At 40.8% G+C, this 27221-nt stretch overlaps 1 protein-coding gene across 5 annotated transcripts; it reads right to left on the reverse strand.

Annotated features, from left to right (window-relative positions):
• Positions 1–255: 255 nt before the first annotated feature.
• On the reverse strand, positions 256–25425 carry EZH1 (enhancer of zeste 1 polycomb repressive complex 2 subunit). Of its 5 annotated transcripts, none has more exons than XM_016150916.2 (21): positions 25378–25425; positions 18662–18753; positions 17977–18104; positions 17751–17852; positions 16715–16834; positions 15233–15353; positions 14030–14206; positions 13006–13108; positions 12351–12514; positions 11903–11994; positions 9931–10111; positions 9471–9667; positions 7867–7958; positions 6853–6893; positions 6252–6377; positions 5068–5246; positions 4458–4553; positions 3969–4050; positions 3407–3487; positions 2893–2977; positions 256–2610 (listed from the first exon to the last, which is right to left on the reverse strand). In XM_016150916.2, the coding sequence occupies exons 3-21, from the start codon at positions 18091–18093 to the stop codon at positions 2550–2552; spliced, it is 2217 nt and encodes a 738-aa protein (XP_016006402.1). In that variant the 5' UTR covers positions 18094–18104; positions 18662–18753; positions 25378–25425; the 3' UTR covers positions 256–2549. The 5 variants fall into 5 exon arrangements, with proteins under 5 accessions (XP_016006402.1, XP_016006399.1, XP_016006400.1 ...); XM_016150913.2 differs by having other exon boundaries at positions 17724–17852; XM_016150914.2 differs by lacking the exon at positions 25378–25425 and adding an exon at positions 23694–25027 and having other exon boundaries at positions 17724–17852.
• Between the last annotated feature and the right edge of the window lie 1796 nt (positions 25426–27221).

A 27221-nucleotide genomic window follows, 5' to 3' on the forward strand; every position in this document is an offset into this window, starting at 1 on the left:
GTCTGTGTGTGGTAGCTGGTGTCATGGTTAGGGGTAAGTGAAATGGTTTTAAGGGAACCAGGGACTTCTATGCGGAGCCCTCAGAATCTTTGTATCACCCACCAGGAACCTGACTGGTTCTTCCCAACCCCCTTCCCTCCCGCAGCCTCAGAAATCAGTGGACAAGTTGGGGTCAGAATGCTAAAGCTTCGACCCAAGCTGACCCTGTACCACCATCCCTGGATCCTTCCAGATCCAAAGCACACGATACACAACTTGCCAAAATGGATTCTGCCACTTTATTCAGATAAGAGGTCACAAGCCACAGGACTTTAAAGTGCGTGAAATTCACAGGCAATAAAGCCGCACATATACCAGCCTCCCTCACCCCCAGTCCCCACCACCTCGCTCCATTCATCATTACATGTCTGGTGGGAAGGACTGAGACCCGTCATTAAAGGTAAGGGACAGCATGGAAAAAGGATGGGAATGCTGGAACGGGAGTATTAGTGGTCTGAAATTGGGGAAGGAGGGCATGGACCAGAGAGTTTGCACTGAGGGGAGGGTGGGCCAGTCTAGCCTCTCAAAGACTGGATACAATTTTTTTCCACCTGTTCCTCATGGTCAGCCCCTGGCATTTCAGACAGACATAATTTCTCTTTCATCCATCTCTGGTTTTCCTCTATAATTTATGACTAATTCAGAGTACACAGTCCAGCCAGAGGGTATCCCCAATACACAATGAATACCAACCACAGCATATGTAGATTTCAGAATCATGACAGGGGCTGGCCCAATCAGGTGAGAAGAGGCTCTTGTCAGGCACTGGCTGGGCATGTGCTCTGTGCTGAGTATATGTGCCCACAAGTGTGGTGAGTGTGTGTGAGTGTGTGTGTTTGTGTGTGTGTACATGTCCCACAAAAATCCTTGGGCTCCCTAGGCAAAGGGAACCCCAGTAAGTTTCATGGGACAGCCAGTGGGGTTGGAGGAAGGGAGTGGTCAGCATCAACTGGGCAAGAGAGGCTCTGATTACCAACAGAGAAGGGAGAAGCCTGCTCCCTCTTCTAATACTCCCTAGGCCAGTCTGTACTTGCCCACGTCCTTTCTACTCAACACAATGCACCTTATTCCCTGCCATATCAGCATGTCACCCATAGACATAGGGCCGCTCTTAGAGCTGGCCCCATTCTCATTCAGTTCTTCTGTGTCAAGGTATCGCCTCCTGCCTCCACCAGGAGATGGGACAGAGCTGGAGGAGAAACCTCCACCCGTCTCCTTCCCCTTTTACTCAGGAATGAGATATGGACAAGGACCCCTAAACCTTAGCTCAAACTCCACCTCAATCTACAGACTTTCTAAAAGGAATAAAGTGCTTTCCTCTGCATGAATCCCAGAGAGAATGGCACCATGGACTGGCACAGGCAGTCGTCTTAACACTTCAATACCCTCTGCCAATCTGTAGTACACACATGATGCCATCCTAAACACGTGCAATTTGGGAGCCCCTCACCCACCTCCAAACACATACTGTCAATTCACCCTTTTCCAACAGCAGGTGCTACAGACAGGAAAGTAAATCACAACAACCTCCCCGCTCTCTAGTCCAGGCCCGCACCCATCTACCTGAAAGAGATAAGTAACAGTGGCCTGGCCTCAAAGGGGAATAAAAGGCCTGAAAACAACTACAGATGCAGGGAACCAGAGCACTCACACTCAGCCCGGCAATCCCCCGCCCACTTCAGCAGCAGCATAATGCCTGCCTGCAGTCGTTAAACTTTGGAAGGAGCTAACAGGGCACTGGCACTTGTTCCTAGGTATCTGAAAATGTTTCCATCTCCAGAATATACAGAGGTTTCTCAAAGCCTGCTGGGCCCCAAGCTGAGCAGTTTACCTACTGTCATCAGGCTAGTACTTGCTCTCTGTCCATGGAAGCATGGCACTTGGCTTTCCTTCTCCCAGCATTGAATAGCTAGCTATACTTAGAACCCACTCTTTCAGTTTGAACCCTGCCGGGAGGGAAGAAATAATAAGGTGACCCATCTCCCCTTTAAATTCAGTCTGTGCTGCTTGCCAGGCTCACCTGTAACCCAGACCACTCATAAGCTCTAGGTACTAAACTTCACTTAGCCTGTCCTCTCCAGGTCTTAGGACCACAGAGATATGCTGTGTCCAATAACATAACGACCCTGTATTTGGAAAGTTAGAATTACAGGCTAATGCTTGTTAGGAAATGCCCAAGTTGATTCCTGAGGCCCACAGCCTGGGTGACAAGACCTAAAGAATACGTCATCCACCCTCAGCCTGTACTCTCTTCCTCTGAGACTTGATATGCAGTCTCTGACTTCTGCAATGCTCTCTCCTGGGAGCCCAAGCCCTAGCTGCCTCTGCCTCCTCTCTCACTGAGACAGTTTCATCCCCACTGGACACAGCTGAGGCCTCACTATAGAGGGAGTGGGTGGGATTTCTTGGTGTGGGAGACACATAGTGCAGGAAACTCGAGCAGCAGTGGTATGTGCATGAAAGCAAAGACAGTGCCGCTACCACAAGCGCTGGTGTGGGGCCAAGGAGGGCTAAAGGACATCAGTCTCTCTTTCGATCCCCACGTACTTGAGGGCATCAGCTTGGCTGTACCTGTCCCGGAGCAGGAGGAAGAACCAGGTTACTAACAAGCCTTTTGTGATTGAAAAGATGGAGTCTCCTCCCGTTTCACTTCCCCTCCCACTTTCTAACAGTGGTTTATAATGCTCCCGGTTCTGAAGCAAGACACCAGAGATTAGAACAAAGGAAACGCCTTGACCACTGTGAGATCCTCTTCTTCATCTATATCACCCACTTTAAGCCCCTAAATCAATTCCAACAGCCACCCTTTCCACCTCTAGGGCTACCTCCCTAGGACCATTCCTGCCGCCTCACCTGTAATCAAAGAAGAGCTCTTCGCCAGCTTGAATTGCCCTCTTGGCAAAGATCCCAATCCGATGATCTCCATTCACCATGACCACTAAAAATAAGATAAACCCCAGACTAGGCTCCTAGTCAAACCCAAGTCAACAATCAGTAGTGATTCTGGGCCGACTGTCTCCAAACTCCCAGTGAAAACGTAAATGAAGTGGAATTAGAAAGTAGTCAGTGAAGGGTAGCTGCTTCTATGTGTTTAGAACGGTTTTGCTGGCTAGTGACGGGGAAAGAATTATTCTTAAAAAACTCATGTTTGTGAGAAATGTTTATGATGTATTCAGTGAAAAAAGCAGATTATAAAACTGAGAGAGAGAGAGAGGCTCAGAATGATACCAGACATTAATCATGATTATCTTTGGACAAAAAAAATAACTCAGCTATAAAAAAAAAAAAAAAGTTGAATGATGGATAGAGATCATAATCAATGAAGCATCCCTCCCCAACCCCACCTCCCAGGTCTCTGGGAACTCACCTTTGGCATAACAGTTGGGGTTCACTGAATGGTTTGCAAATCGAATTTTGTTTCCTTTCCGGGTAGCATCCACTACAAAATCTGTATAAAGTAAACCAAGGAAGACTATGAGCTCACCAGGCAACTCCACAGCTTCTTGAGCCTGAATTTAAAATAAATCAAACACTGCCAGAAACACGACGTTCCAATGAGAATGTTTAAGCCAAGCATACCAACAGGAGCTGGGAAAGCAGGCTGCGTAAGAATGCAAACTCATATGTGAGCACTCCCTTTGGGTTCCCCTTTTTTGCTGGAATTATGGATTTCCTCTTCTTATCTACTTGGTAGGGAGATTTCTGAGGTGCAAGTGCTCAATGCTCTGATTACAAACACAACCTGGAAAATAGAGACTCTCCCAAAGCCAATGAACTGCGGCTCAACAGTGTCTCTGAGTTCAACCTCACCACCTTGCTCTCTGCATCTACTGGAAAATTCAGAGCTGGTGTGAACCTGGACCACATAGCTAGGGAAATCTTGTAGGAAGGCCTGCCGAGACCACCGTGGCATGAGAAAGACTCTGTACCATTGTTGAGGTTGAAGAGGAAGCTGGACATGTATTTGTCATAGACCTTCCCTCGTCGATCTGCCTCATCCTGAGAGATGAGCTGCAAAGACAGACATGGAACAAGCGGGGGAGTTAGGCTGTCTGCTCAGGACATGATACCCTGACCCTAGGAAGGATTGGGAGGGGGCAGATAGGTGCTTACGGGGTATCGTGAGAATCATGAGAGACAGAGCCTGGCTTATTTCATTCCAACCCCCACCCAGGCTGGCCAGTATTAAGGCTGAAGAGTCCCCCACCTGCCCTGCTTGCGTGGTCTGAACTCCCAAAGAGTTGAAGAGTGATTTGTTTCAGGATTGCAAATAGTTCTGTGGGATCCCCCAAGAGGCCACATGAGAACTCAGCTGAGTTATTTAGAGATTAATTAGCAGAAGTCTGGACCACAGAAAATCAGGGTTTCTCATCAGTATCTCCCCAGATAAGAATGTGGGCCAAATCGATAGCACTCACCTCACCACAGTATTCAGAAATGAACTCGTTCTTCTGCACAGACTCCTTAATGAAGGTGCCCCATCCGGCCACATCTGAGGGGGCCAGCAGCAGGTGCTGGGGAAGAGGGAGGCAAAGCTCAGACTACAGGGTGTGTGTAAGTAAGGGGCTATGTGTGCTGAATGTGCACGTGTGCGGTGGGGAGGCAGGGTAGAAAGAACTAGCAACTGTGAAGAGGATCTGAAAACAGAAAAAGGGGTAAGCCATTCTGTTCTGGTGGGAGGAAAAACAAAAGAGGGAGGTGGTAAGAGGAAGCATGATGCCTCTTCCTCTAGACCTGGGGACCTCCTAGGCCAGAGTCTCTGGGAATTCTCTGTTATATGTCAAGCAAAAATAGACATCAATGATGTGTCCATCCTCTCTGATCCTTTCAGTCTGGCCCCTTTCAGGGGATCACTTTTGTAATTTCTCGTTGGGACAGAAAAGTATTAATTCAGTAAACATGTCTTCTGGATTTACCAAGCACTTTCATGTACAAACCCTGTCAAGAACTAGTAGAATGAGGCTGCTCGGGACTATTCAGTCTTTCCTACTCCATCATCTGGCCTGGAATCCTGAAGAAAGCCCTCACCTTCTTGAGGCCACGCTGGATGCTGCAGTTTTTACAGGAAACCACTTTGCAGTCCCAGTGCTCTGAGGCCCCGCAGGTGAGACACAGGTCGGGGTCGCACTCTCGCACAGCCAGATAGCAAGGACACTGCTTAGTGTTGCACTGGGTCTTACAGCGACAGCCAGGGAAACGATTCTGACCTGGGTGGGATGACAGGCAAGGTTAGGAAGAGAAGCAGACTAACGCTAAGGCTCAGGTTTGACTCAAGGACAGCAGGGAAATTATGTATTCGAGGATATTCAACTGTTATGTATTCAAGGATATTTGGCAAAATAGGAGAGAAGTTCCCCTCCCCATAATGATATATTCAAATTTTTTTCCAACGAACATGAAGTTCCTCCCAATATTCATGCCTGAGAGTCAAAAATGCAAGTTCAACTATGGAGATGCTCTCCCTCCCCCTTGTTAGTAGGATTCGAACGGGAGGTGGATAGTGCCCCAAAGAAAGAAATCAGTGTTTTTCACTGATAAGTACACGACATCAAAAGAAGAATCATTTTGAGAACAGAATACATCCGTTCTATGTTACTCTCTTCCACCCACCACCCTCCGCGGTACAAGCACCCCTCTGCTGTGGTTAAGATTGATATCTGCTATGAGTTAGGAGGTATTTCCAGCATAACTGCCTGAGCATCAAGTTCTGCAAGCTCTGGGGGCTGCCATCAAATGCCTTGAGGGGGGAAGGGCAATGTGGGATCAAAAGTGAAAGAGAAACACTTTTAGCTTCTATCGTACCTTCTGCTAACATCCAGACCGACATGCTATTAAAACTCCAAATGTTTAACGAAAATAGATATATACAGAATTGTAACCTATATATATTGTAAAGCAACATCCTGGAAAGGGCGGCTGTGACTGCATTATAAGGAAAAAGATTCTTATTTCTGGCCTGGAAGGTAAAGTTGAGAAAGCATCTGATTTTTGTATAATTGTTGCTATTATAATCATACACTTAAGGGTTTTTAAGAAATGACTTTTCCATATCTTAAGTCTCTTGTCTCCTCTGTAGAATGCATAAAACATAGCAAAGAGAATATCAGAATGCCCATAAGCAGCAAAAGGTATGGGTGGCGGGGAAAGGAAATCTGGGGTACATTGAGGCTGACTGTTTTGGTAGACTACAGGGGAAAACGGAGAACTCTTACAGTCTGGGTTGCACTGGCAGAACTTCTCACAGAAATTCTGAGTCATGATGCAAGGGCAGGTGCTGTCACAGGGGCGGTCTGGGTGGTCGCAGGGTTGGTAGTTGTACACTTGTGTGGAAGAGTTATCTAGGAGAGAAAAGAATAAACCAAGACACTGTTGTACCCATGCTTCCTAGCTGTCCTCCCTCCCAAGTGTCCAATGGCTCTGATTCAAAGGAGGCTTGTTCAAACTATAACCTTGGACACACATTTAGCACCTGAAGTGAGAGGCAATCCTAGATGATGGTTGGGTGATTTGCTTTGTGGGGAGAGTGTGGAAATGGTCCAGGACTATAATGCAGCTATTCCAAACATTAAATGAAGTGTAGGACCTGGCAAATGGCACACCATGAAAGTCAGAGACCATGAGGCCCATAACTCTACCTCCTAACAGGTCTTTGCAGCTGCAGTGAGAAGCTGAGCTATTCTCAACTGCTGCTGAGAAATCTGCAACCTGCGGAAGCGGTGCAGGGTCAGCAAGTGCAGCTGCAGGTAGAGTGGGGGATGGCCACAGGGTGAGACCTCGAGCTGAACTGCCGAAGAACATCCTGGTGGAACTTACCTTTCTTCAGCTGAATTTTCCTGCAGTGTGCAGCCCATAACCTGAAAAAGAGATGGGATAGGTCTGGATCATGGCCCTGGGGAACTCTGCAGACATTCAGGTAAAGGACAATGTGACCTGGTCTGAGGGATTGTGGGTTGATAATTGGAGTCTCCTCCCCAAATTCCTTCACAGGAGGCCTCTACTCTGATACACAGAAGCTAGAGTCTATCCAAAATCCTATTCAGTTGGCCTATGCCTCAAGATTTAAACATAAACATCACCCTTAACAAACATATGTAAAAAAACAAACAAACAAACAAAAAAACAGACACAAAACCAAACTCAACCCTCTATTATTATGTTATTGGTTCTCCTTCTCACTTGTCCTCAGCCTTTGGGAGGTAAAGATATGGGGGAGTTTCAAGATGGGGAAGTGAGAAGCCTTTTTAGGAATATGACCTAAATGAAGGAATTGAAAGGGAGCAGACACAGGGACTTCCTTCTGTTTTTAGAACCAGTGTCAATTCCTTCAATAGGTGACAGTCATTAAGGTACCAAGCAGGGCAGTGTCAAAATTTTTTTAAAAAAACTTCCACCCCTAAGCAAAGGCTAGCTAGAAAACAACGTTATTATGCAGCTTAGAAAAACAACACAAGTGCCAAAAAACAGACCAAACCAAACAAATCTGGTCAGGATTGAGAAGTAGGTACAGAACTTGCAGAAGTGGGTAACTAAGCACCTAAAGAGGAACATGGCTTCTGGGTGGAGCCATGAGAACAGCTCACATTCTACTGTCCAGGAGCGTAAATGGAAAACCAGATAGTTATCTCGTGATCTACAGCATGCAGGGTCAGGGGAAGGGCTAGCTGATCCAAGGCATAGACCAGCAGAGAGCCCTGAAATGGCTGGCCCTCGGTGAGCCAAGCCAAACAGATGGGCAGTGGCTAAAGAGGGAGGCAGATGGGAAGTCCAAGGGGAGGTCAGAGCACAGGGAACAGCCTGGCCACAGAAAGTCCATTGTCCGATCCTTGCCTGTGCTTTCTTTTCTTCTTCTGCGAGGGGTTCATTAGCTCATCTGTTGGTAGCTTCAGGATAAGTGATTCTTTGACTGCAAACTGAAAAACCTGGAAGAGAAATCCAAGAGGGCCTTCCTGAGCTAGGCAGTCATATAAGTGATCCAGCCAGGTGCTGGGCTTGGGGGGATTACAGAGAGCTCACAGGTAGCTAGCTGACTGAACATCTCTTTAGTCAGGTAGAGACAGAACGGCAAAGACTGAGTTAATTCTTAAGCATTTATCCTGCCTTAGGAAAGGAGAAATACTGAGCGCATTTACAACCTTCCTGGTTAGCAGCTTTCATCTACTGCGCTGCTTACTAAGCCCTCCCCAGCCGATTCTTACCAACAGGATCTGTCTCTTCTTAGAAAGGGCAACCTTGAGCACTCTGCAGCTCAGCGTAAGACCCGACATTAATGATACCACCTGGCAAAGCACTAGCTCCCTCTGCTGGTATAAAGATGTGAGAGCCTTAACTAGGATGTTATTTCAGGAAGGTGGGTTCCCTTTCATTGTGCTTCTTCCCTTATAGCATTCATTTTTAGCTCTTTCTTTTCCTTTTTTAATTATAGACCTTCTTGGTCCCTCTCATTCTCTGCCTCTGAGAGGAGATCACACTCTGTCTGTGGAGTGTTATTCCTTTTCTAATAAACTTTCCCTTTGACTCTCAAAAAAAAAAAAAAAATGAGAGGCCTTCTCGAGATTCTAGGAAAAGTATAAATCTTCTCAGGAGAATACACATAAAAATTATTTTGTACCCAACTCGATTGATCTTTAGGTTAAGAACTCGTGCCTCGGGGAAACAGGCCTGAGCTCCACAACGAAAGCAAAGGGCACTTTGGCTCATGATTCGACTGCTTGTTCTAAGTAAAAAAAAACATGAAGAAGAGGCCACAGAGACTCCCCCAGAAGTTAGGAAGCCAAGTGAGCAAGTGTTCCTCTCTTACTGGACGGATTGGCTCTAACGCCTGACTCCCTGGCCCTGCTTCAGTGTCTTCCCACTGCAGCCTTTTCCTGCCTCCAGAGCATTGGTGGCTACTATCAAACTGTGATTCTAGGGACGGCATGAATGAGAAGGGTGAGATCTAGGCCCAGCTATTAGGAGTGGTGAGTAGAACATCTAGTGATAAAACATTTGGAGGATAAAGCAGTGAGGAGACTGATGGAAGGAGCAGTAGCTACGGTTGAGAAGCAGGAACAGGAGCCCGCTAGGGAAGAAGATCCCCAGAAAGACCCAGGAGTCTCTTCCAGAAAACAAATACACATTTAGAATAAAAGGCAGGAACTAAAAAAAAGAAGCTAAAAGAGTATAGAAACAGCCAAAAGTTAGATAGTGGCTAGAGACAGAGATAAGAATTCAGCAGGGAGGAGAGCAGGTCCCCAGGCACTGACAGACCTGGCCTTTACAGGGGGCCCTGTGTTTGGGGAACCCACTTCATGACCCAGAAGTACAGGCTCATGGGAAACTGAGCCAGAGACAGCTTCGCTCCAGACAGGGAGGCTTACGAGACAGCAAAAAGGATGAAAGAGCACTGTGTGAAAGGTGGCCCCAGCCTTGTTCTTGCTACTTTCAGACAGTACCTGCTTGCACGTCTTAGTTCCCAGAAGCCTTGCTATTGAACAGAAGTTGTTGAAGTACGTGCCATGAAAGACTCGAAAAAGAGATTCTTCAGCCCCAGTCCATTCCACAGGCTCTGAAGGTGCTTCCACTACACAGAGCTGAGGCGGGGCCGGACTAGCCTTCTGTTTCGTGGGGGTCTGACAGCGAGAGTTAGCCTCTAAGAGAGGGAGAAATACAAGAAACAAAAGGTAGAACGCAGTTCTCATGAACGATTGGCCACAAACTCAGAAGTATTTCATTCTACTTTAAAAAGGCAATATAGTTAGAAACAGAAATATTCTGTCTCCACCGCTTATATATGAACCTGTGTAAAGAATTAACAATTTTACAAAATGCAGTAACATTAAGTGTTAGGCAGTGATCCTGGGTCTACCAGCATCCTTGTGTAGAAAAAAAAAGATCATTTTCTGTTCATTGTACCTGAAGAACTGGAGGCCCAGTCATTGCCTGTGTCCCTGTCACTGTCCCCTTCTTTAGTCTCAGCCACGGCAGAGGCTGAAGTGTTGGAGCAGGAAGCACTGACCACGTGGTGCCTTCGTCGGCGACGACCAGAGCACTTGGAGCGAGGGTTGTGGAGCATGGCATACTCTTTCGCTCCTTCCTGCAATGGACATGTTATAGGTAGAAAACAGAAACAGGCCCAGAATCACCATATTGAGCTCATCATCACAAACCATCTTCTTCAATATCTGTGATTATGTACAATGATACTGTCTTTTTTATTTTTTTTGCTCTGTACCATAGAAGTGTGACCGTAATATAGCTGCTTAACAAACATTCTAAAACTTACAAACTCAAAAAGAGCTATCTTACAAAGTAATCTTTAAAAAGATATAATCTATGCATCTTCAGCTTTCCAGTGAGTTGTATCTAAAATTCATTTGCATATTAGCTGTTTGGAATTTGAGAACACATTCTCCTGAAGAACGAGGAAATGAGGTTCAGAGAGGGGAAGGGACCTGCTTGAGAACATATACCTAATTGTTCCAGAGTAGGTATAAGAATCAGGGCTCCTCGCCTCCAGCCACACTGCTCATTACAGGCTACCGCGCTGCTGTTTCAGTAATAAATTGTGTCATCCTTGAATTTGTACAATACGACTACTTAATTCTGAAACTTCCCTACAAATCAGTATATTAAACTTGGAAGAATATTGTTTTATTACTTTATGCTTTTTTTTTTAAAGACCAAATAACTATCATTCAACTTGATCATCTATCTTGTTAGCAGACTTGATTCCCAAAGACTTCTAGTTTTCTGAAAACTAAATCTACATGTGAAGGATAAAGGTTGACCATTACTAAGGATATTCAGAACAATATACTATAGGCCCTAAGGAAAATTCCAAAAAAGTTTTGAAATTGAATCTGATATTATATGTCTATGCTCCAATGTGACACACACAGCATCACTTATAATGTATTCTTACTTGAAACATTTAACATAAATATAGTTAAGCCTCCAGAGCTAATTCTAGTTCATGGGAAATTAAGGATAGAGTAATACATTAAATGACACCAGAAGAAAACAACAGACAAATCCAGAATGTGGGACATCCTATAAGACAACCAGGCTGAACTTTTCAGAAAGAAAAAAAAAAAAAGTAGTAAGGAGACTGATGGAGGGATGAGTAGCTACAGGATTAAAAGAGACTGAAAGATTAAAAGAGACTGAAAAGAAATAATAACCAAATATGATGCATGACTGTGTGATCTTGGTTTGGAAAAAAACTGCTATTTTTGGTACCACTGGAAACATTTTAGCTGTAATAATGTGGTTATATAAGAGAATGTATTTATATTTAGGAGATGCATGCTGAAACAGCAAAGAAGCATCATAATATCTGCAATTTCTTTTCAAATAGCTTAGCAAAAGATCCATACACACAAATATAATAAAGCAAACATGAAAAATGTTATTAAATCAAGGAAAAGTATCTTTCAATTTATTTGCATGACTAAAAATTACCTTAATAAAAAGTTGAGAAAGGAAATAGTCCAGCATTATATTTGAATATGTATTCATTTATAAAAAGCAATATAAGAAAACCTGTACATATATATTTCTGTAAGTTAAACACACACACAGCTCCAATTCAAACAATAAAGTTTCAGGCTCTGAAATCCGAGCAGATGATATTTAGAGCAGGAAAGCTCTAGTGCTCTTCAAACCTCACTCCATAAGACTAACTTCATGGTCCTCCTGCCCCATTATCTGGGAGCTCCTTACGAGCAGAAGTCATGTTTTGTTTGTACTTTTTGACCCCTGGAGTGCTATGGTGTGTACTGTCTCACTTGGTTTGTGTTCTCAGGGGCAGAAAGCCCGAGGACCATTTCCTGCTCAGCTCAATGTTCAACAAAGTTAACAATGGAAGAACAGCTTAAGAACATACCAGCAAAAGGAAGCAGTCTGTGCCACATGGTTCTGGTTCAATCTTGATTTCTTTGTTCTTGCGTTTATATACATTAGGGGTGGCATGAAAAGCTGGAAAATACAACACTGTCTTGTTTCCAATGGTTCATCCACTTGACAGGATGGGGAGGAACAAAACTGAATTAGGGAGCTAGTGTAGACTACAGCTATAAACATGTGCACAAAAATTAATCATTTCTGATTATCAACACAATGCTTTCAAAGATAGAAGGTATTCAGGAACAATTATGTTGCTGGTTATTCTGTCCTGACCATGCAAAGCACACTGCACTATAACTGAGCCGGCCCTTTGTAAAACTATCAACAGATCAGAAGCCAGGAACTCTACCTGATAAACTAAAATAAAAAGAAGGAAATGGTGGCTGGGAATGGAAAACCGGAGAGCATATTGGAGTAGCCCTACTCACGGTGAAGGAAGCAGTCGTATTTAAAGCAGCGACGGCAAAAAAGTGTGTGGAAGGAGTGCAGAGACTGCTCCCGCTGCACAGACTTGGCATTGGGGCCATCGATGTTGGGCGTGCACTGAGGGGGAAGTGCATTGGGGTCTGACATTTCTGTCAGCTCTCGATACCTATTTAAGAAAAGAGAGATAAGAGTTCCTCCCAGGGAAAAATGTCTCTACGGAAAAAATATAGATTGAGCACTGAGAGTCATCCAGGTATATTCTACTAAGGGAGGGTGGGTATTTTTATGGGTCTTGTTGATGATGGAATGATATATGTCTAAGTGGGTAGACCACTGTAATTATGCTGGGCTGGACATAAATCTGAAAGTAAGGAGAGGGAAAGATTTGATAAGTATGCTGCTGCAGTAACTCTCCAGAAATATGGCAGAATTTTAAAAGTCCTCTGCCCAGACTTACTCAAAAGCCAGCAAACAAGGGCCCTGAATATGGGAATGGGCATTTAGAGGTAAGCAAGTAAGCAAGAAATAATCGGATGCAAGAGCAAATCATAATGCATTTACCATAAACGAAGCTTTATATTAATCTATTATAGGCTTGAATAAAAATTTTGCCAGAGTACATACACTACATGGCCTGAGGGGGACAGCTTTCCTTACCTCTCCTTCATGTCATCTGGGACACCATTCTCAGGGAACATCGAGGCAATTGCGCTGAAGATCATGTCGTTTGGGAACTGTTTCTTGGAACTCTTTTTGTTGCCTGAATTTGAAAAGACAAAAAGCTCCTGAGTGCTATCTATAATTAGAGTATGTAAACAAAGCTATTTGGTCATTTTCCCTTTTGCCCCAGCATTTCAATTAGCGCTGCTTTGTTAACCTAACCATTGACTGTTTAGGAACATATAAAGAAGGTCAGGGTTACCTGGACTTATCTAATAGGCTACCAGTAAATAAGGAAATTGGAGCCATTTACACATTAACACAAAATCCACATTACAAGATAGAATCTGACGGGGGGAAAAACCAAAGTTTTCATAGAGACCTGAATATAGAAGAATTCTATCATAATGTTGATGCTGAAGAATAATTTAACTATAACAAGAGAGACACTATGTACCTGGACATACAGTATAATTAAATAACAGAGCAAAATTAAAAATTAAATTAATTAAATATTAACATGGAAAATGCTCATAAGATTAAATAAAGAGAATATAAAATTATACATGTGTATACACACACAGAGAGCATGATCCCAATTTCACATAACATATATAAACAGGTTGATTGATCTATGTGCTTTTTAAAAATTGAGATATAATTGCCACATAACATTGTATTAGTTTTAGATATATACACATTTTTTAGTCTAGAAGGAAATATTAATGCTGGTTATTCAGAGGTAGAAGGATTATACGATAATTTTATTCTTTATAAATTTCCATGTTTTCCAAACATACCACTCTTGTAATTAGAAGTGAACAATGATTATTCTCTAAGTTCTTCTATCTTCTTCTTCAGCTAGGTCACACCTACCTTAAGCTATTAGTGACCTTTTTTCTTTTAAGTGGACCAATGACAAGCATCAACAGCCTTTAATAAGCAATAAACCTTTCTGTTTTTTTCCTTCTTTCCTCTCCCTGTTACTTTCAAAATTGAATAAAGAAGTAGTACTATTTACTTTCAATAGCATGTCGTTTTCTCTTCCTTGTTACTGGCAGATCTTCTTTGCTGTCATCTTGCTTTCCATCTGAGGTGTCATTGTGTCCTTCTTCCTCCTCATCTGAGTATTGATTCAGGGCATCTACCAACTCCAGGAAAACAGCATCACTAATCAGGACAGATCCAGGGATCATCTCTGAAACATAAGAATTAGATGGGTGAGCAGTGGTTGTTTCATACTCCATTAGTCTTCCTAGGAAGCTTTTCTTGTATTTATTCCCGAGTCCCAGATAGATAACATATATATACTTTTATATGGACAACCGGGGAATTACAACCATTGATCGGCTCTTACAACTGCAATAGTTCAGCTGGCTAGAGAAGAAAATCGAGTTACAGACTTTATTCCTACTGGGGTACTTTACTTCCTCAGTCACAAGTCAGTCTGTACTTATGGTTCAAAATCTCACACAAAAAATGTAGAAATAATACAAATGGGACAGAAAAAGAATGATAAAGTGAAAAGATACCTGGTTTTGCTGCTGATGGGTCAACAGTGACTTCTTTCCATCAAAAAAAAGCACTTTTCAAAAGACATCTCTTTTTTTATCATCACACTAATATATACTACACCTTAGGAGAAAGTCTTTGAACACTAGGGGGCGTTGTGGATAAATGCATTTCAACAGCCTCACAACAGCACCCATAATTGTCAAAAGAGTAGGTAAGGCTATTGGTTTGCAAATTTAGGAGAAATCTCTCCCCATCTTCCCACCTCTTACACACTGACAGCCTTTTCCACAACTACAACTAAATCCAAATGACTTGCTTTTAGGAAAGTCAGGATATTATAACTTAGCCAGCTTCTGAGAGACCCAGGAGATATCTGGATCAAAGAAGACAGAGGGGTTATGCTCATTGCCATTCTCAGAGAAAGGAAAATGAAGGACAAATGGCCTTGGCTGGATTTATGGAAAACTTTAAGATCAAACTTAATTATATACTAAACTTTCTCTCCAGCCACCGATTATTATATGATCCTTTTACATCCTAACTCCTTTTAAAATTTAACTGGAATATTTTTGATATAACATTTCTACTCCCAGCCATGTGATGACACTGAAATATCTATCACGAGGCAGCAGATGAAAGGAAGATGATGATACACCAAGGAAGAGGCACCGTTTGAACAGTTTTCTCCCAAAGAGCTCGGCACCACTACCTTCTTCACCGTGGACTTTCCCATCGTAGTTATTGATCAGCTCCTCAATGAATGTCTCATCTTCTTCTTTCACCTCATCTCCCATGTACGGAATATTGCACAAAACTGTCTCATCTTCTACCTGAAATCAAACCAGATGTGATTCATTCCACAAATCCACTATGTGTCTCCTCTCTTCTAATGAATTTTTGTGGACCATTTTTGCTGCTTGAATCTCCTGAAAATGACTTTGGTCACAGAGTTTCTTGCATTTTAAAGACTGGCCATTTGTTTTGTCAATAAAACCTCAAATGGAAGGAGGCAATGCTACTTTTTAGGGGGAAAAAAAGTCAGTTTAACTACTTGAGAGTATTAACTACCAAATGTTTAGCATGATACTAAAAATTATATTTTCACTAATACCTAAAATTTGACAGCACATTTATCTTTCATAGTGATTCTATTATCTCATTTTTCCCCCCACTAAACATCATTGTGAAATAGGTACAAACATCACCTAAAATCAGTCTAAAAGGTCTTCAATTCTAATTCTTCTCAGGAGTAGAGAGACAGATAAATGAAAAGGAAGGCTTCTAAGAGGATAATATGTTATATAACCACAATATTTAGAAAACTGGGCAATCATAACATTTTTAGATATTCTATTAAAAACACTAAGAATACCCTCCCGTAATAATAAAAAAGTATAATTACAACTCATGTCAATCACACTTGGTGGGAACCTAAAGTCAATCGCAGTATGAACTACGAATATTTTCTGGCAATAGACAATACTAATAGATTTTTTTTGATTCAACACAGAACATGGTCAATTTTTTTCTTTATTATTTTTTTTACAGTCAATTCTTAAATCCTCAAGTATTAAAGTAAAATTAAAGTTTTATTCTAAGAGAGGATTCCCTTCTATAAATCTATATCCTATTCCAGTCAGCAGAGTTGCTATCTATCACCAGGCAGATGAGAAGCAGTAGAGAGAACTGATTATCAGGACCACAAATAGCCCTAGCAAGAGTCAGCCTAAAGGCCCACATGAAAGGATTGTGGATCCCTGTTTGCCTCCTTTATCTCAGTTGCTTTCAGAGCTTCTTGCCTTTAGGGGATTCAGAAAGTATTGCACCATTAGCAGGAGTTGTCAACCTGCTTAAGCCTCAAGTGTCTGATTTAGACTGCATTTAACTGCACATAATGTTACAAAATTGAGTCAAAGTAGTAAGGGAAAACTGGAGTCTTGCCCAGTCTTATTCATTCAAAAAAGAACCAGTGTCAACCCAGAAGTAGTACACTTCAGAGCACAAACTCTAACAAGTTAGAACAACCTGCAATATACTTTTTAAAGCAAATAAATTACAAAAGCCTTCTGCCCTGTACGTCCAAGTTTTGTTAAGTATACTCTGACAATATTTACCTTAAAAGGAGTGCCAGCATATCAACATAAGAAAATTATACAGTTTAAACAATCACCACAGAGCTTTCAATACATACCATAAAGTTCTGCTGGAGAGGAGACCAGGAATACATGATGGGAACCAATGCAACTGTGTTCAGAGACCTCATTAACATATGCTGGCTTGCAAATCCTGGGAAAATGCTCTCTATGGTACACTGAAATATAAGCAACGACATGGAGAGGGAAATGGAAGCCCACAATCCAAGAGAGAATTATAGTTTCCTTCCAAATGATCCCAGTAGCCTTCTAATTCTTCTAATTCTTCCAAATTAATAAGCGGAGGGTTTTGTAACAGTCAGTTCCTAAAAGGAACCACTGCACTGTAAACCTGTGGAAAGCAGGAACTATCTCTTATTCATCTTTGTATCTTCCACGAGTCCAGTAAACTCAATGATGTTTATTTCAAATCCCACACTTGATGTTTATTTCAATCTAAAAACTGTTGGTCTCATTAGGCTGTACACAACAGCAAAGGGCCGCTGAAAGTCCTAAGAGATGAGGAGGATGAGGAAGTTTTCCTGAAAGCCTAAACTTTAACATCAACATAGCTGCATAGGTGATAGGAACAGTAGAGGGGGAAGCAAGAGTTATAGTCATATTCTGCTATGGGAAACAAATTTACTCTCAATACACTACCTGCTTTTTATATCTTAAAAACATTATCTCTTGAAGAAACTAAAATGATTTGTAAATTTATAAGGGATATCCCCTTGATCAATATACTCCTGTCCATGATCCAGGGCATTCCTTTTCCAATAATATTAAAGTACTTGAAGTGCCAAAGGCACAAAAAAAAAAAAAAAAGATTGCTTTGAAGCCTGAACCAGAGTTCAGGAAAGCAGACAGTAAATGTCTTGTTTTTCTATGAAACACTCATTATTATGTTCATTAACTGAGGAGAACAGGTTCTTTTGGCTACAGATTTACCATCTTAGTTATTCGAAGTTGACTATAATAGCTCTATCCATTATCCTTACTTATTTTCTAATCACAAATACATGTCCAAGGAAGAGAGGAAGGCTGAGCTTCGACACCCAGAAGTACCTTTTTGAGAAAAGGATGCCCACTCACAGGCTTCATCAACTGGACAGGTTGAACACGAAGTTTCTTCCATTCTTCATTGAGGATCTGGGTTTTTTCTTGAACCTTTGCAAAATTTGCTACATACAGAGCCTAGCAAAGTCAAGAAAAAATTGTTAGGATTTCAAGGGAAGGGTTAAAAAAAATCCAACCCCTCCACACTGGATCGATATATTAAAATATAAAACCTTTCACTTAGGAATTTTTTTTTTTTTACCTTTGCGCCCATATTTGCTTGAAGCCGTTTAAGTTGTCGAAGTCGCATGTATTCAGATTTAACTTTTCTTTTCCAATAAGTAATACATTTGGAAGTTGGGGGATTTGGTATATCCATTTTGCTGTAATCTAAGAGAAACAGGGATAAGAAAATAGCATTTTACTGCCTGGAAATAAAGCATTTTTCAAACTCAAATAAACATGGTCAGTTATACTTTCATTTCCATTACATTTATTCACAAAAACATACATTTAAAGAACCCAAATCTATGAGTTCAACAAAAAGTTCAATTAAAAGATTTCACATCAATAACTTCTGGTCAGATTATCAAAAAGCTTAGCTTCTGGCTTCTTGTGGTACCTTGTTTTCAATTCAGCACTCAAGTTCTCCCACAGATAATTAGGAACTTGGATTACTTGGAAATTTGGAAGCCTACCCACTACCTTGATTAACAGAAATCTTCAGCAAGAATCAAGTTAATATCAAAGAGCTTCATGGAAAGATCCACACTATAAAACTATACCAGCCAAATTATCTAAATCTACCTAGCAATAAAGATCAGATATGACAACAGCATTCGTCTCCAGGTCAACAGTAAGACATATGGAAATATATAACACTACAAATAACTTTGGTGTTTGAATTAAGTTTTAAAGAAGTACTTACTGTAACGTACTCTACCTACCTCATAAAATGCAAGGGGAAGTGTTGAGTTTTATAATGTGCCTTCCGTTCTTCAGAGGAATGGGAAGACATAAAGGCAAAACAAATGTTCAGCTTTTCAAAAGAGAATAGACAGTGGTTTTAAATCAGTGAAGCATATTTAGACCCTGATCCCCTCAGTAGGATGGTCCCTCATAACTACAAAGACTATGAAGTCTCTGCTACCACTATTTATTCATGTAAGTCAGTTCCCAATGATGCCTGATGCCATTTGGGAAGGGTCCTTTATTTTTTTTCGATTCTATCTTTCCAGTCATGTCTACAACTATATCCTCAAAATTACCAAGTCTGCTATTCTGCTTTTCTGAATGAATTTTTAGGCTCAGCCTGCAAGCCTATCAATTATTTTAGAGAAAGAACAAATATTAAATACATGTAAAAATTCAAAAAAATATATATTTTTACTCTATATTAACTACTTAGGTTTCCTACAGAACTAGTTCTACTTATTTCACTTAATATTTTAAATTTCTGAAAATATCACGAGGAGCTATATGAAGAGCCAAAATTTGAAACAGAAACTAAATTTCAGGCCTCGATCTTTAATATTTCTAAAAAATGTGTTTTCTTTTGTCGTTTAATATCATATTTCTAAAGAAGTATTTTTAAATTACCTTTTTTCCCATAAGAATTGACAGCACAGACAAGAAAACAGCAAAATTTAATTGTCAAATATATATGCCACAATCAGATCATAATTATAATATCTCATGCATATAGCCATTGTTTCATTTGATAAACCAAATGGATCAGTGTAATGCGATATGAAATTTAGAGACTAAAGGAAGAAATAGCAAAGAAGCAGACTTGCTGTGTTTACTGTAAATTCAATCAAGTGATTCAAGCTCTTAAAAACAAAATTCTCTATGAATTAAATATTATCTCTCTGGAAGAGGGGAATGAAACAACATAATCTAAGAATTTGAATCCAAGAATGCTAAGGTGCAGAGTTATAAAAAAAAAAAAAAATTCATCTGACCTGAATTTCTTTCCTATTAATTGCACCATCTCTCTTCCTCCTACATCTTTTAAATACTTCCCATTCTTCTATGGAATGGGGCCAAAAGAGGGACTCTTTCTTTGAATGATAAAACTATTTAAGAACATACACCACACTCACACATAATACTATGTAGTTGTTCCTATAATTTGTCCTGAACAAGCTTAAGAATAGTCTGCTTCAGAAAATGAAAAAAATGGTTCATATGTAGGACAAAACTGCCCCCCTCAGAAACTTTAGGTCACACTTATTGAGATACAAATGACCCAAATGGTATAGATTACAATTCAGTGAGACATCATAACCTCCTAAGAAAATGGGTTTTAATTGCAATTCCACTTCCATTCTTTTTGGAACTCGTTTCTCTTTTGGAAATAGCAAGCTTAGGGCAGGTTGCTCCCACCATTTAAAACGGAAGATCAAGTAATGGAAAAGAACATAAATCACAGCTGCGAGGGTATGTGTGCATGTGTGCGTGCATGTGTAGATTTCTTAGAGTGAAAAATATCAATATTTTTATTAAAGGAGTTATAACTGAAATGTGATCTCCTACAGTCTGTCAAAGGAGATGAAAGTAAATGTACCACATTAGTCCAGTAATTAATGGCAGTATTTCTAATTTTACTCAAGTACTTTATTTGGCTAAAGGAGTATACACATACACACAAAAATGTCACTGAGTTTTAACCAATCATAATGAAAAATAAGTCACACTTCCTCCTTTTACAATAAAAGTGATATTTGAATCTCATGTGACCATGAGCCAATATTTATTTTGCTTAGCTTTTTAATGGGTCTTCAATGTCTCTAAAGTTTATTCAGCAATTGGTCAGTCCCCACAAAGTATATGAGGCAGATCGGACATACTGTTTGGAACAAATATGTATAATTAAATAAACATGTGAAAAATGGCCATAAGAGGGGTTCTCATAGTATCTGCACATTAACCAACAGGTATCACTTCGAAGGTTTAAACAAACAAACAAACAAATGAAATATTCAGCATTCATTCACTAGAACAAATTTAAAGAAATGGGTTCATTCATTTCGGCAAAGGGAATGGCACATAAAAATACTTTATATTTCTACTAGATGCATTCTTTAGTTACTTAGACATGCAAAATAGCATTTATTTTCCCATTACATTCTTAGCTAGTACTCAAGAGCTTTTCATTATGTTTACTTATACATTGAGAGTAAACTCCAAAACATGCTACTTTGGTCAAGAAATGTGAAAGTATATCTTTATATAAATAACTCCTACAACTCAATAAGATAAACAATATAATAAAATATGGCAAAAAAATTTCAACAGGTATTTCACCAAAAAAGATACGAGAATGGCAAACAAGCACACAAAAAAATGCTCAATATTATTAGTCATAGGGAAATGCTAATTAAAACTACAATGATGTACTATAACACATACACTAGAATGGCTAAAATTAAAAAGACTGATAATACTAATTCCTGGTGAGCATGTGGAGCAACCGGAATCTTCATATATTGCTGGTAGGAATGCAAAAGAATACAGCTACTTTGGAATAGTTCGCCAGTTTTTTGTTTTTTTTTAAAAATAAAGTTAAATATATACTTACCATATAATCTGGCATACGATTTCTAATTATTCAGGAGAAATGAAAATATATGTCCCCACAAAGACATGTACACAAATGTTCATAGCATCTTTATTCATAATAGCCAAAAAATGGAGACAAGACAAACATCTATGGATTGGTGAATGGATACAAAGTGCAGTATATATATACAATGGAATACTCCCAGCAATAAAAAAGAATAAACAGTTCCTAAACATGTACAACACATCTCAAAAGCATTGTGCTAACTGAAAGAAATTAAAATTACATACATGATTCCATTTATATGACATTCTACTAGAATAATTCCAGAAAGGGCAAATCTATAGCAATGAAACAGATCAGTGGTTGCCAGAGGTTGGAATTGGGGAAAGGATTAAAAGGAAAGGAGCATAAAGGAATTATTTTGGGATAATGAAAATGTTCTATACATTGGTTGTGGTGATGGTTATTTGACTATGTACTTTTGTAAAAAATTTGCTGAACTATGTACAAAATATGGTTAATTTATTGCATGTAAATTTTTACCTCAATAAAGCAGATTAAGGAAAAAGTCTTTCTTGATGATCAATCCAGTATTTTCTAAAGACCTACTATTAAAAATTTGTAGGTAATTTCACCTTAAAAAAAAAAACTCGAGTAACTTCAGAATGAATAATAATAGAATGATCAAAATTAATTCATTAACGGTAAAAAATGTTACACGTGTACTAATGTAACATGTTAATAATAGGAGAAACTGGATGTGAGGTTAAATGAGAATTCCCTATATTCTTTATAATTTTACTGTAAATCTAAAACAGTTCTAAAAAAATAAAGTTTATTTTTAAACAAGACTGATAATTGGAAATAATAAGTACCTTATTTACATGTCAAATTTCTACAGGCAAAGAAAGCCATAAAAACTTGGACATCTTTCACTAGCAAATTGGATCTCAATTTGCTTCAAAGGCTAAAATTAGAATGTAGTCTGTCACTAGTTGGAAGTGGGAAAACATTATGGAAATATTTGGGGACAAAACATTTAAGGAACAATATTCTTAGTCTTAGAGAGAGAGACTGAGATAAGTATATAAAAGTCCCAAATTATGAAGTTTTCATCCACATAAAGGTGCCCCTATGCAGAAAGAGCTTGTCTTAAGGGCAAGATTAATGTCTTTAATACTTTCTCTTTTATAACAAACAATTTTATTAACCAGCAGGCTAAGTATGTCTTTGGAGGCAGATGGCCCTGTAGATATTTAAATTTTCCATCCCATTCTTTCCTTTTCAGTTCATGGTAGAGTTGAAACATAAACTGTAGGGGTGAACCTACCTCTGCAAAAAGCTCTAGTAACACACAATTGAGTCATTCTGGTGATCACCAATTTCAACATTCCTGTTAAAATCAACTCTGTGGTGAGTTATACAATGACAGATCCTTCAATCAGGATCTATTAAGCACATCTTTAATTTATACCCTCCCACTTCTCCAAGGTATTTATATTTGTTATTAGTTTGAGCTTCTGGGCACTATACCCATAGAAAAAATCTTACTAACAGAAAGCTGTGACTCTGAATTCTTATTTAAATTATAGCATAAATATTTCCTGGTGTTGCTTTATTAAAAGAATCAGGTCATTTGCACTAGAGTCAATGGTGATAAGAATTAAAGCAAGATTAATTTTTATGAAACCCAAAGGAAAACACTGGCTCTTAGGATATACAATGCTGATTTAGAAGCATTAAAGCAATCTCCTAATAGGCTAGAGCCCTTCGTTGGCTGGTTCTGTACTACACAAGCATAAATCTTAATATTTAGTGACTGCACACCAGAGGCACTAACCTCCAATTACTCATCAAGTAATTCCTGACTTTACGTTTTGGAGCACTGACAAAAGGTATGAAGGAGCCCCAAATACAGTATAACAACAACAAAAGCTGGAGACTTTCTGGAATGGAGGTATTCCCTACGAGCAGTTTTTCCTTTATAAACCCTCCCCCTGACTCCTAATCTAACTGGTATCATTCTCTTCACTTTTCTCTATTAGCCTTTTCTCGTTTCTCTTTCACTTAACTACCCTATGTAGAAATGTAAGATGTTTTTAGTGTTGCTCCCTCAAACCTTTTTTGGGAAACTGCTAGTTAACAAAGTAGAAACTTTTTTTTACAAAGTAGAAACTTTAACATTTAGTCCAAGACAGGAAAAAGATACACTATTTAATTAAATGAATTGTTACACGTTTCATATAAGGAATAAAGCAAGGGCAGGGGCTGGTACTCCTAAAACTAAGGAAGCCATTTTTCAGATATCAAAAATTAAATAGATGAAATTAATAGTTTAAATAGTTTTTAAAAGGCATGCTAATTCAAAGGCAAGTAAGATAAGAGAAACAAGGGTGACAATATTTTCTCACCTTTCCCCTTCTCATAAAAGTCATCTTGGGAGTAAAATTTCATTTTTAATCCTAGGCTCCTTATTCTAGGGCTGTTTTAAAGAGAATTAAAACAACACCATAATGAAGAGGTCATTTCAACCTCAGGGAGTTTTAAAGCTGTGCCTTGGCATCAAGTTCCATGACTGGACTACAAATACTCTGCCAGTTAGCAGAATTGGGATCTAGATCTCCCGATTTCCAACCCCAGAGATCTGACTATTTATATATTCCACAAATATGTACTGAGCACTTGTGTGCCTGGTACTGTTTTACGTGATTAAGGTACATCAGTGAATAAAACATAAACATCCCTGCCCTAGGAGAGTTAATTCACACGGTGATACACACACTCAGCAGAAACCTTGACAATAATAGTATCACTACATTTTTATAGTTTTTTCCTCTATTATAATTTTTTTAAGTACTTATCTCCTAACACATTCTTCTTTGTAAATAAGTTATGGCTTATATCAATGCCACACCATCCCAGCTCTGGGGATTCCAAGGCTTAAAATAGACGAGCTCTCACAGAAACCTCAGATAGCACGTTCTCAGGCAGGAAACTTCATTCAATGCCGGTTTCTTAAACTTAAAAGAACTAGGTGGGGGATTTTTCTCTTCAAACACGTCATGTCAGCAAAGGTGGAGGAACACACCACACTTTCAATGCCGTTCTAGATGCACGCAGGTGCTCGTCCACCTCGGCTCCTTTCCTCATCCTCGCCCCTCCAGCCCTAGGCTCCACACCTAGGCTACTCCATTTACAATCTTATATTACAGCTATGAAAGCCCGCTCTCAACATGCCACCGGCGGCACTAACATGCTTCCACCTCCCTTCTCCCTATTCGCCCCCGAAATAATTTCTCGAGTCACTTTTTACCGAAGTAAGTTTGTCCCACATTTCCTAACAGGCACGTCCCAAATACAACACCTTGACTCTGCTTCAAGGCGCTTTTCCTTCCATCGTTTGATCCCGGGGAGAATTTCGGGGTGGGCAGGGATTGGCGCGAGACCAAATTTGGAGAGAAGAACACTCTCACTTAGGGCTGGGACTGGTGAGGGGAGCGAGGCGCCTAGAGTGCAAAGCCTAAGGAGGAGTCTTCGCCGGCTCTACCCCGAGAGTGAGCGACCCCCTATATTTTGCACCATAGCACCGCATTCGCCTCACTCTAGTTCTGGCCCTGCTTTTTCCTGTCACCCCTTCCTCGACACCCCCCAAAGTCATCGCAAGCCGAGATCCTGTGTCCGGCCCTCCCGGGGGAAAGTCCCGGGTCCCTGGGAGTCCACCTCGCCAAGGGCCCCCGCTGCTGCCACCGCCCACCCGCAGCCTCCCTACGTTAAGGCTCCCGCCCACCCGGCCCATCCCGCCCTCCAACGGGATTCCCCAACCCCGGGCCCGCCCCCGCCGCTCCTCCTCCCGACACACCACCCTCCCCGCCTCAGACGCGGTACTCGCTGGGGGCTCTCTCGCCCCGTCGCCCCTTTTCCCCTAACCCTCGGGACTGGGAGTGGGCGCCTCGCTATCCCCGGCGAGGCAGGCAGGGTGCCCCTCCGTTTCCTCCCAATTCCCTGACTCCTTCGCCTCTCTCTCTCTCTCCGCCGGGGGTGGCGAGGTGCGAGGCCCGGCCCCACCGCCCGGCCCGGTCTTGTTTACTCACTCACCCTCCATCCCGAGCCGCAGGGACCCGCCGCTAGGACGCCTGCGCGCCGCGGCCCCGCCCCCGCGCCGTGGCCCCACCCCGCGCCTCTGCCGGCGCGTGCGTACTGCGCCGCCCGCCGCGCAGGTCGGGCCACCTGACCCTCCTTCTTCGCAGGTCTGTGATTTTGGCGCCAACATCCTGAACTAAGGAGTCTGAAGTGGTGCAACCCGAGCCCGATGGTTTCCCAGGGGTGCTGTTAGGGGATAGCTAGAATTCTTGGGACACCTTGAGGAGCCACTAATATCTTCTCGAAGACCTTATCCGGAGGTGACGCCACCCCCACAGGCTGGTGACTAGCCACATCTCACTTCAGCATTTAAAGCCAACCCGGAACCTCTTCATACTGATCCCTCACACCTACCAATACCCCTCAAAACTCGCGTATGTACTCTAAGTTACTCTTGCTTTATTTACACTCCACTTCCCTATTTCTGTCAATAGTTTCTTCGGTCACTTAGATTCAAAGTAGCCTTGTATCAGACTGTCTTCTCTGAAGATACCTGAAAGTTACAAAGGCAACTTTACTGGAGAGAAATTTGGTAGACATCACCTTAACCAAATGATCAAAGTTAACGTCGCTAGTGATAAGAGATATTCTTGTTAGGTTGCGTCCCTCTCAATATGATGTAATAAGGGCACAAAATCACATCTGGAGTATTCTTGAAAAAAAATGCATAAGCTGAATTAAATCATGAGGAAGCATTAGACAAACCCCAAATAAGGAGCAATCTATGAAATAACTGGACAGTATCTTCAAAAAAATGGCAAGGTCGTGAAAGAAAAAAAAAGGTGAGGAACTGTCCCAGTTTAGAAGAGACTGAGGAGACATGACAACTAAATGTAATAGGTGATCCTAAATTGAGTTCTGGTCCAGAAAAAGGACACCAGTGGGGTAATGAAATTAGAATACAGTGCACAGATTACTTAATAGTATTTTATCAGCCTTAATTCCTGGTTTTGGCAATTGTACTTCCTCAACATTTGAGGAAGTTGACTAATCAGTATACAGGAACTCTCTACCATTTGTGACTCCTGTAAATCTGAAATTATTTTGAAACATAAAGTTAAAAATTTAAATACAAAATAACATCACCTTAAATTTGTCCCCAAGTATACAACTATAAAAGACTATAATGTTTATTTTTCAAATAATCTTCATAACAACTCTATGAAATAGGTAGGGAGGATTTCAGTTTTACACACAGGCTATTATGGCATAAAAGAGTTAAAAGACTTGCCTTACAAAGGCTAAAAATTGCTCTGTTGGGTCTTAAACTCAGGTCTTTGGATTTCAGATTTAGTGTTCTTTTACTTTTATCAGAAACTTTGACTTCGCTATTTTTCTCTTGCTTCTCTCCAATTAACTACCAAATAAAGGCAAAATTTCTTTATATTTAGCAGTTTATACTGATGTTCCTTTCCATTTCCAATGCCTTATAGATCATTGATTCTCAAACTTGGCTCACACTGAAATAACCTGGGGAACGTTAATATCTGATGACTTCCTCTTACCTCCAGAGAGTCTAATTGGTCTGGAGTATGGCCTGGACTCTGCAAGTTCTAAGAGCATCCCAGGTGATTCCACTGTATGGCCAAATTTGAGAATCATTACACTACATAAATAATTGTTGGAAAAAAAGAATGTGGATTGTCTAAGGAAAGATGTTCAGAAGATCTGAATGTCAGGACTGAGACTGGAGAGAAATCGGGGAACCACCAACGCATTGATGATAACTAACACCACGGGAATGGACAGCACTGCTTTGGGAGAGTATCCCAACTGACAAGAGGAGAGCTACCAAGAAA

The sequence above is a fragment of the Rousettus aegyptiacus genome, unplaced genomic scaffold (assembly GCF_014176215.1).
Source record: "Rousettus aegyptiacus isolate mRouAeg1 unplaced genomic scaffold, mRouAeg1.p scaffold_m13_p_6, whole genome shotgun sequence".
Taxonomy (NCBI): Eukaryota; Metazoa; Chordata; class Mammalia; order Chiroptera; family Pteropodidae; genus Rousettus; species Rousettus aegyptiacus.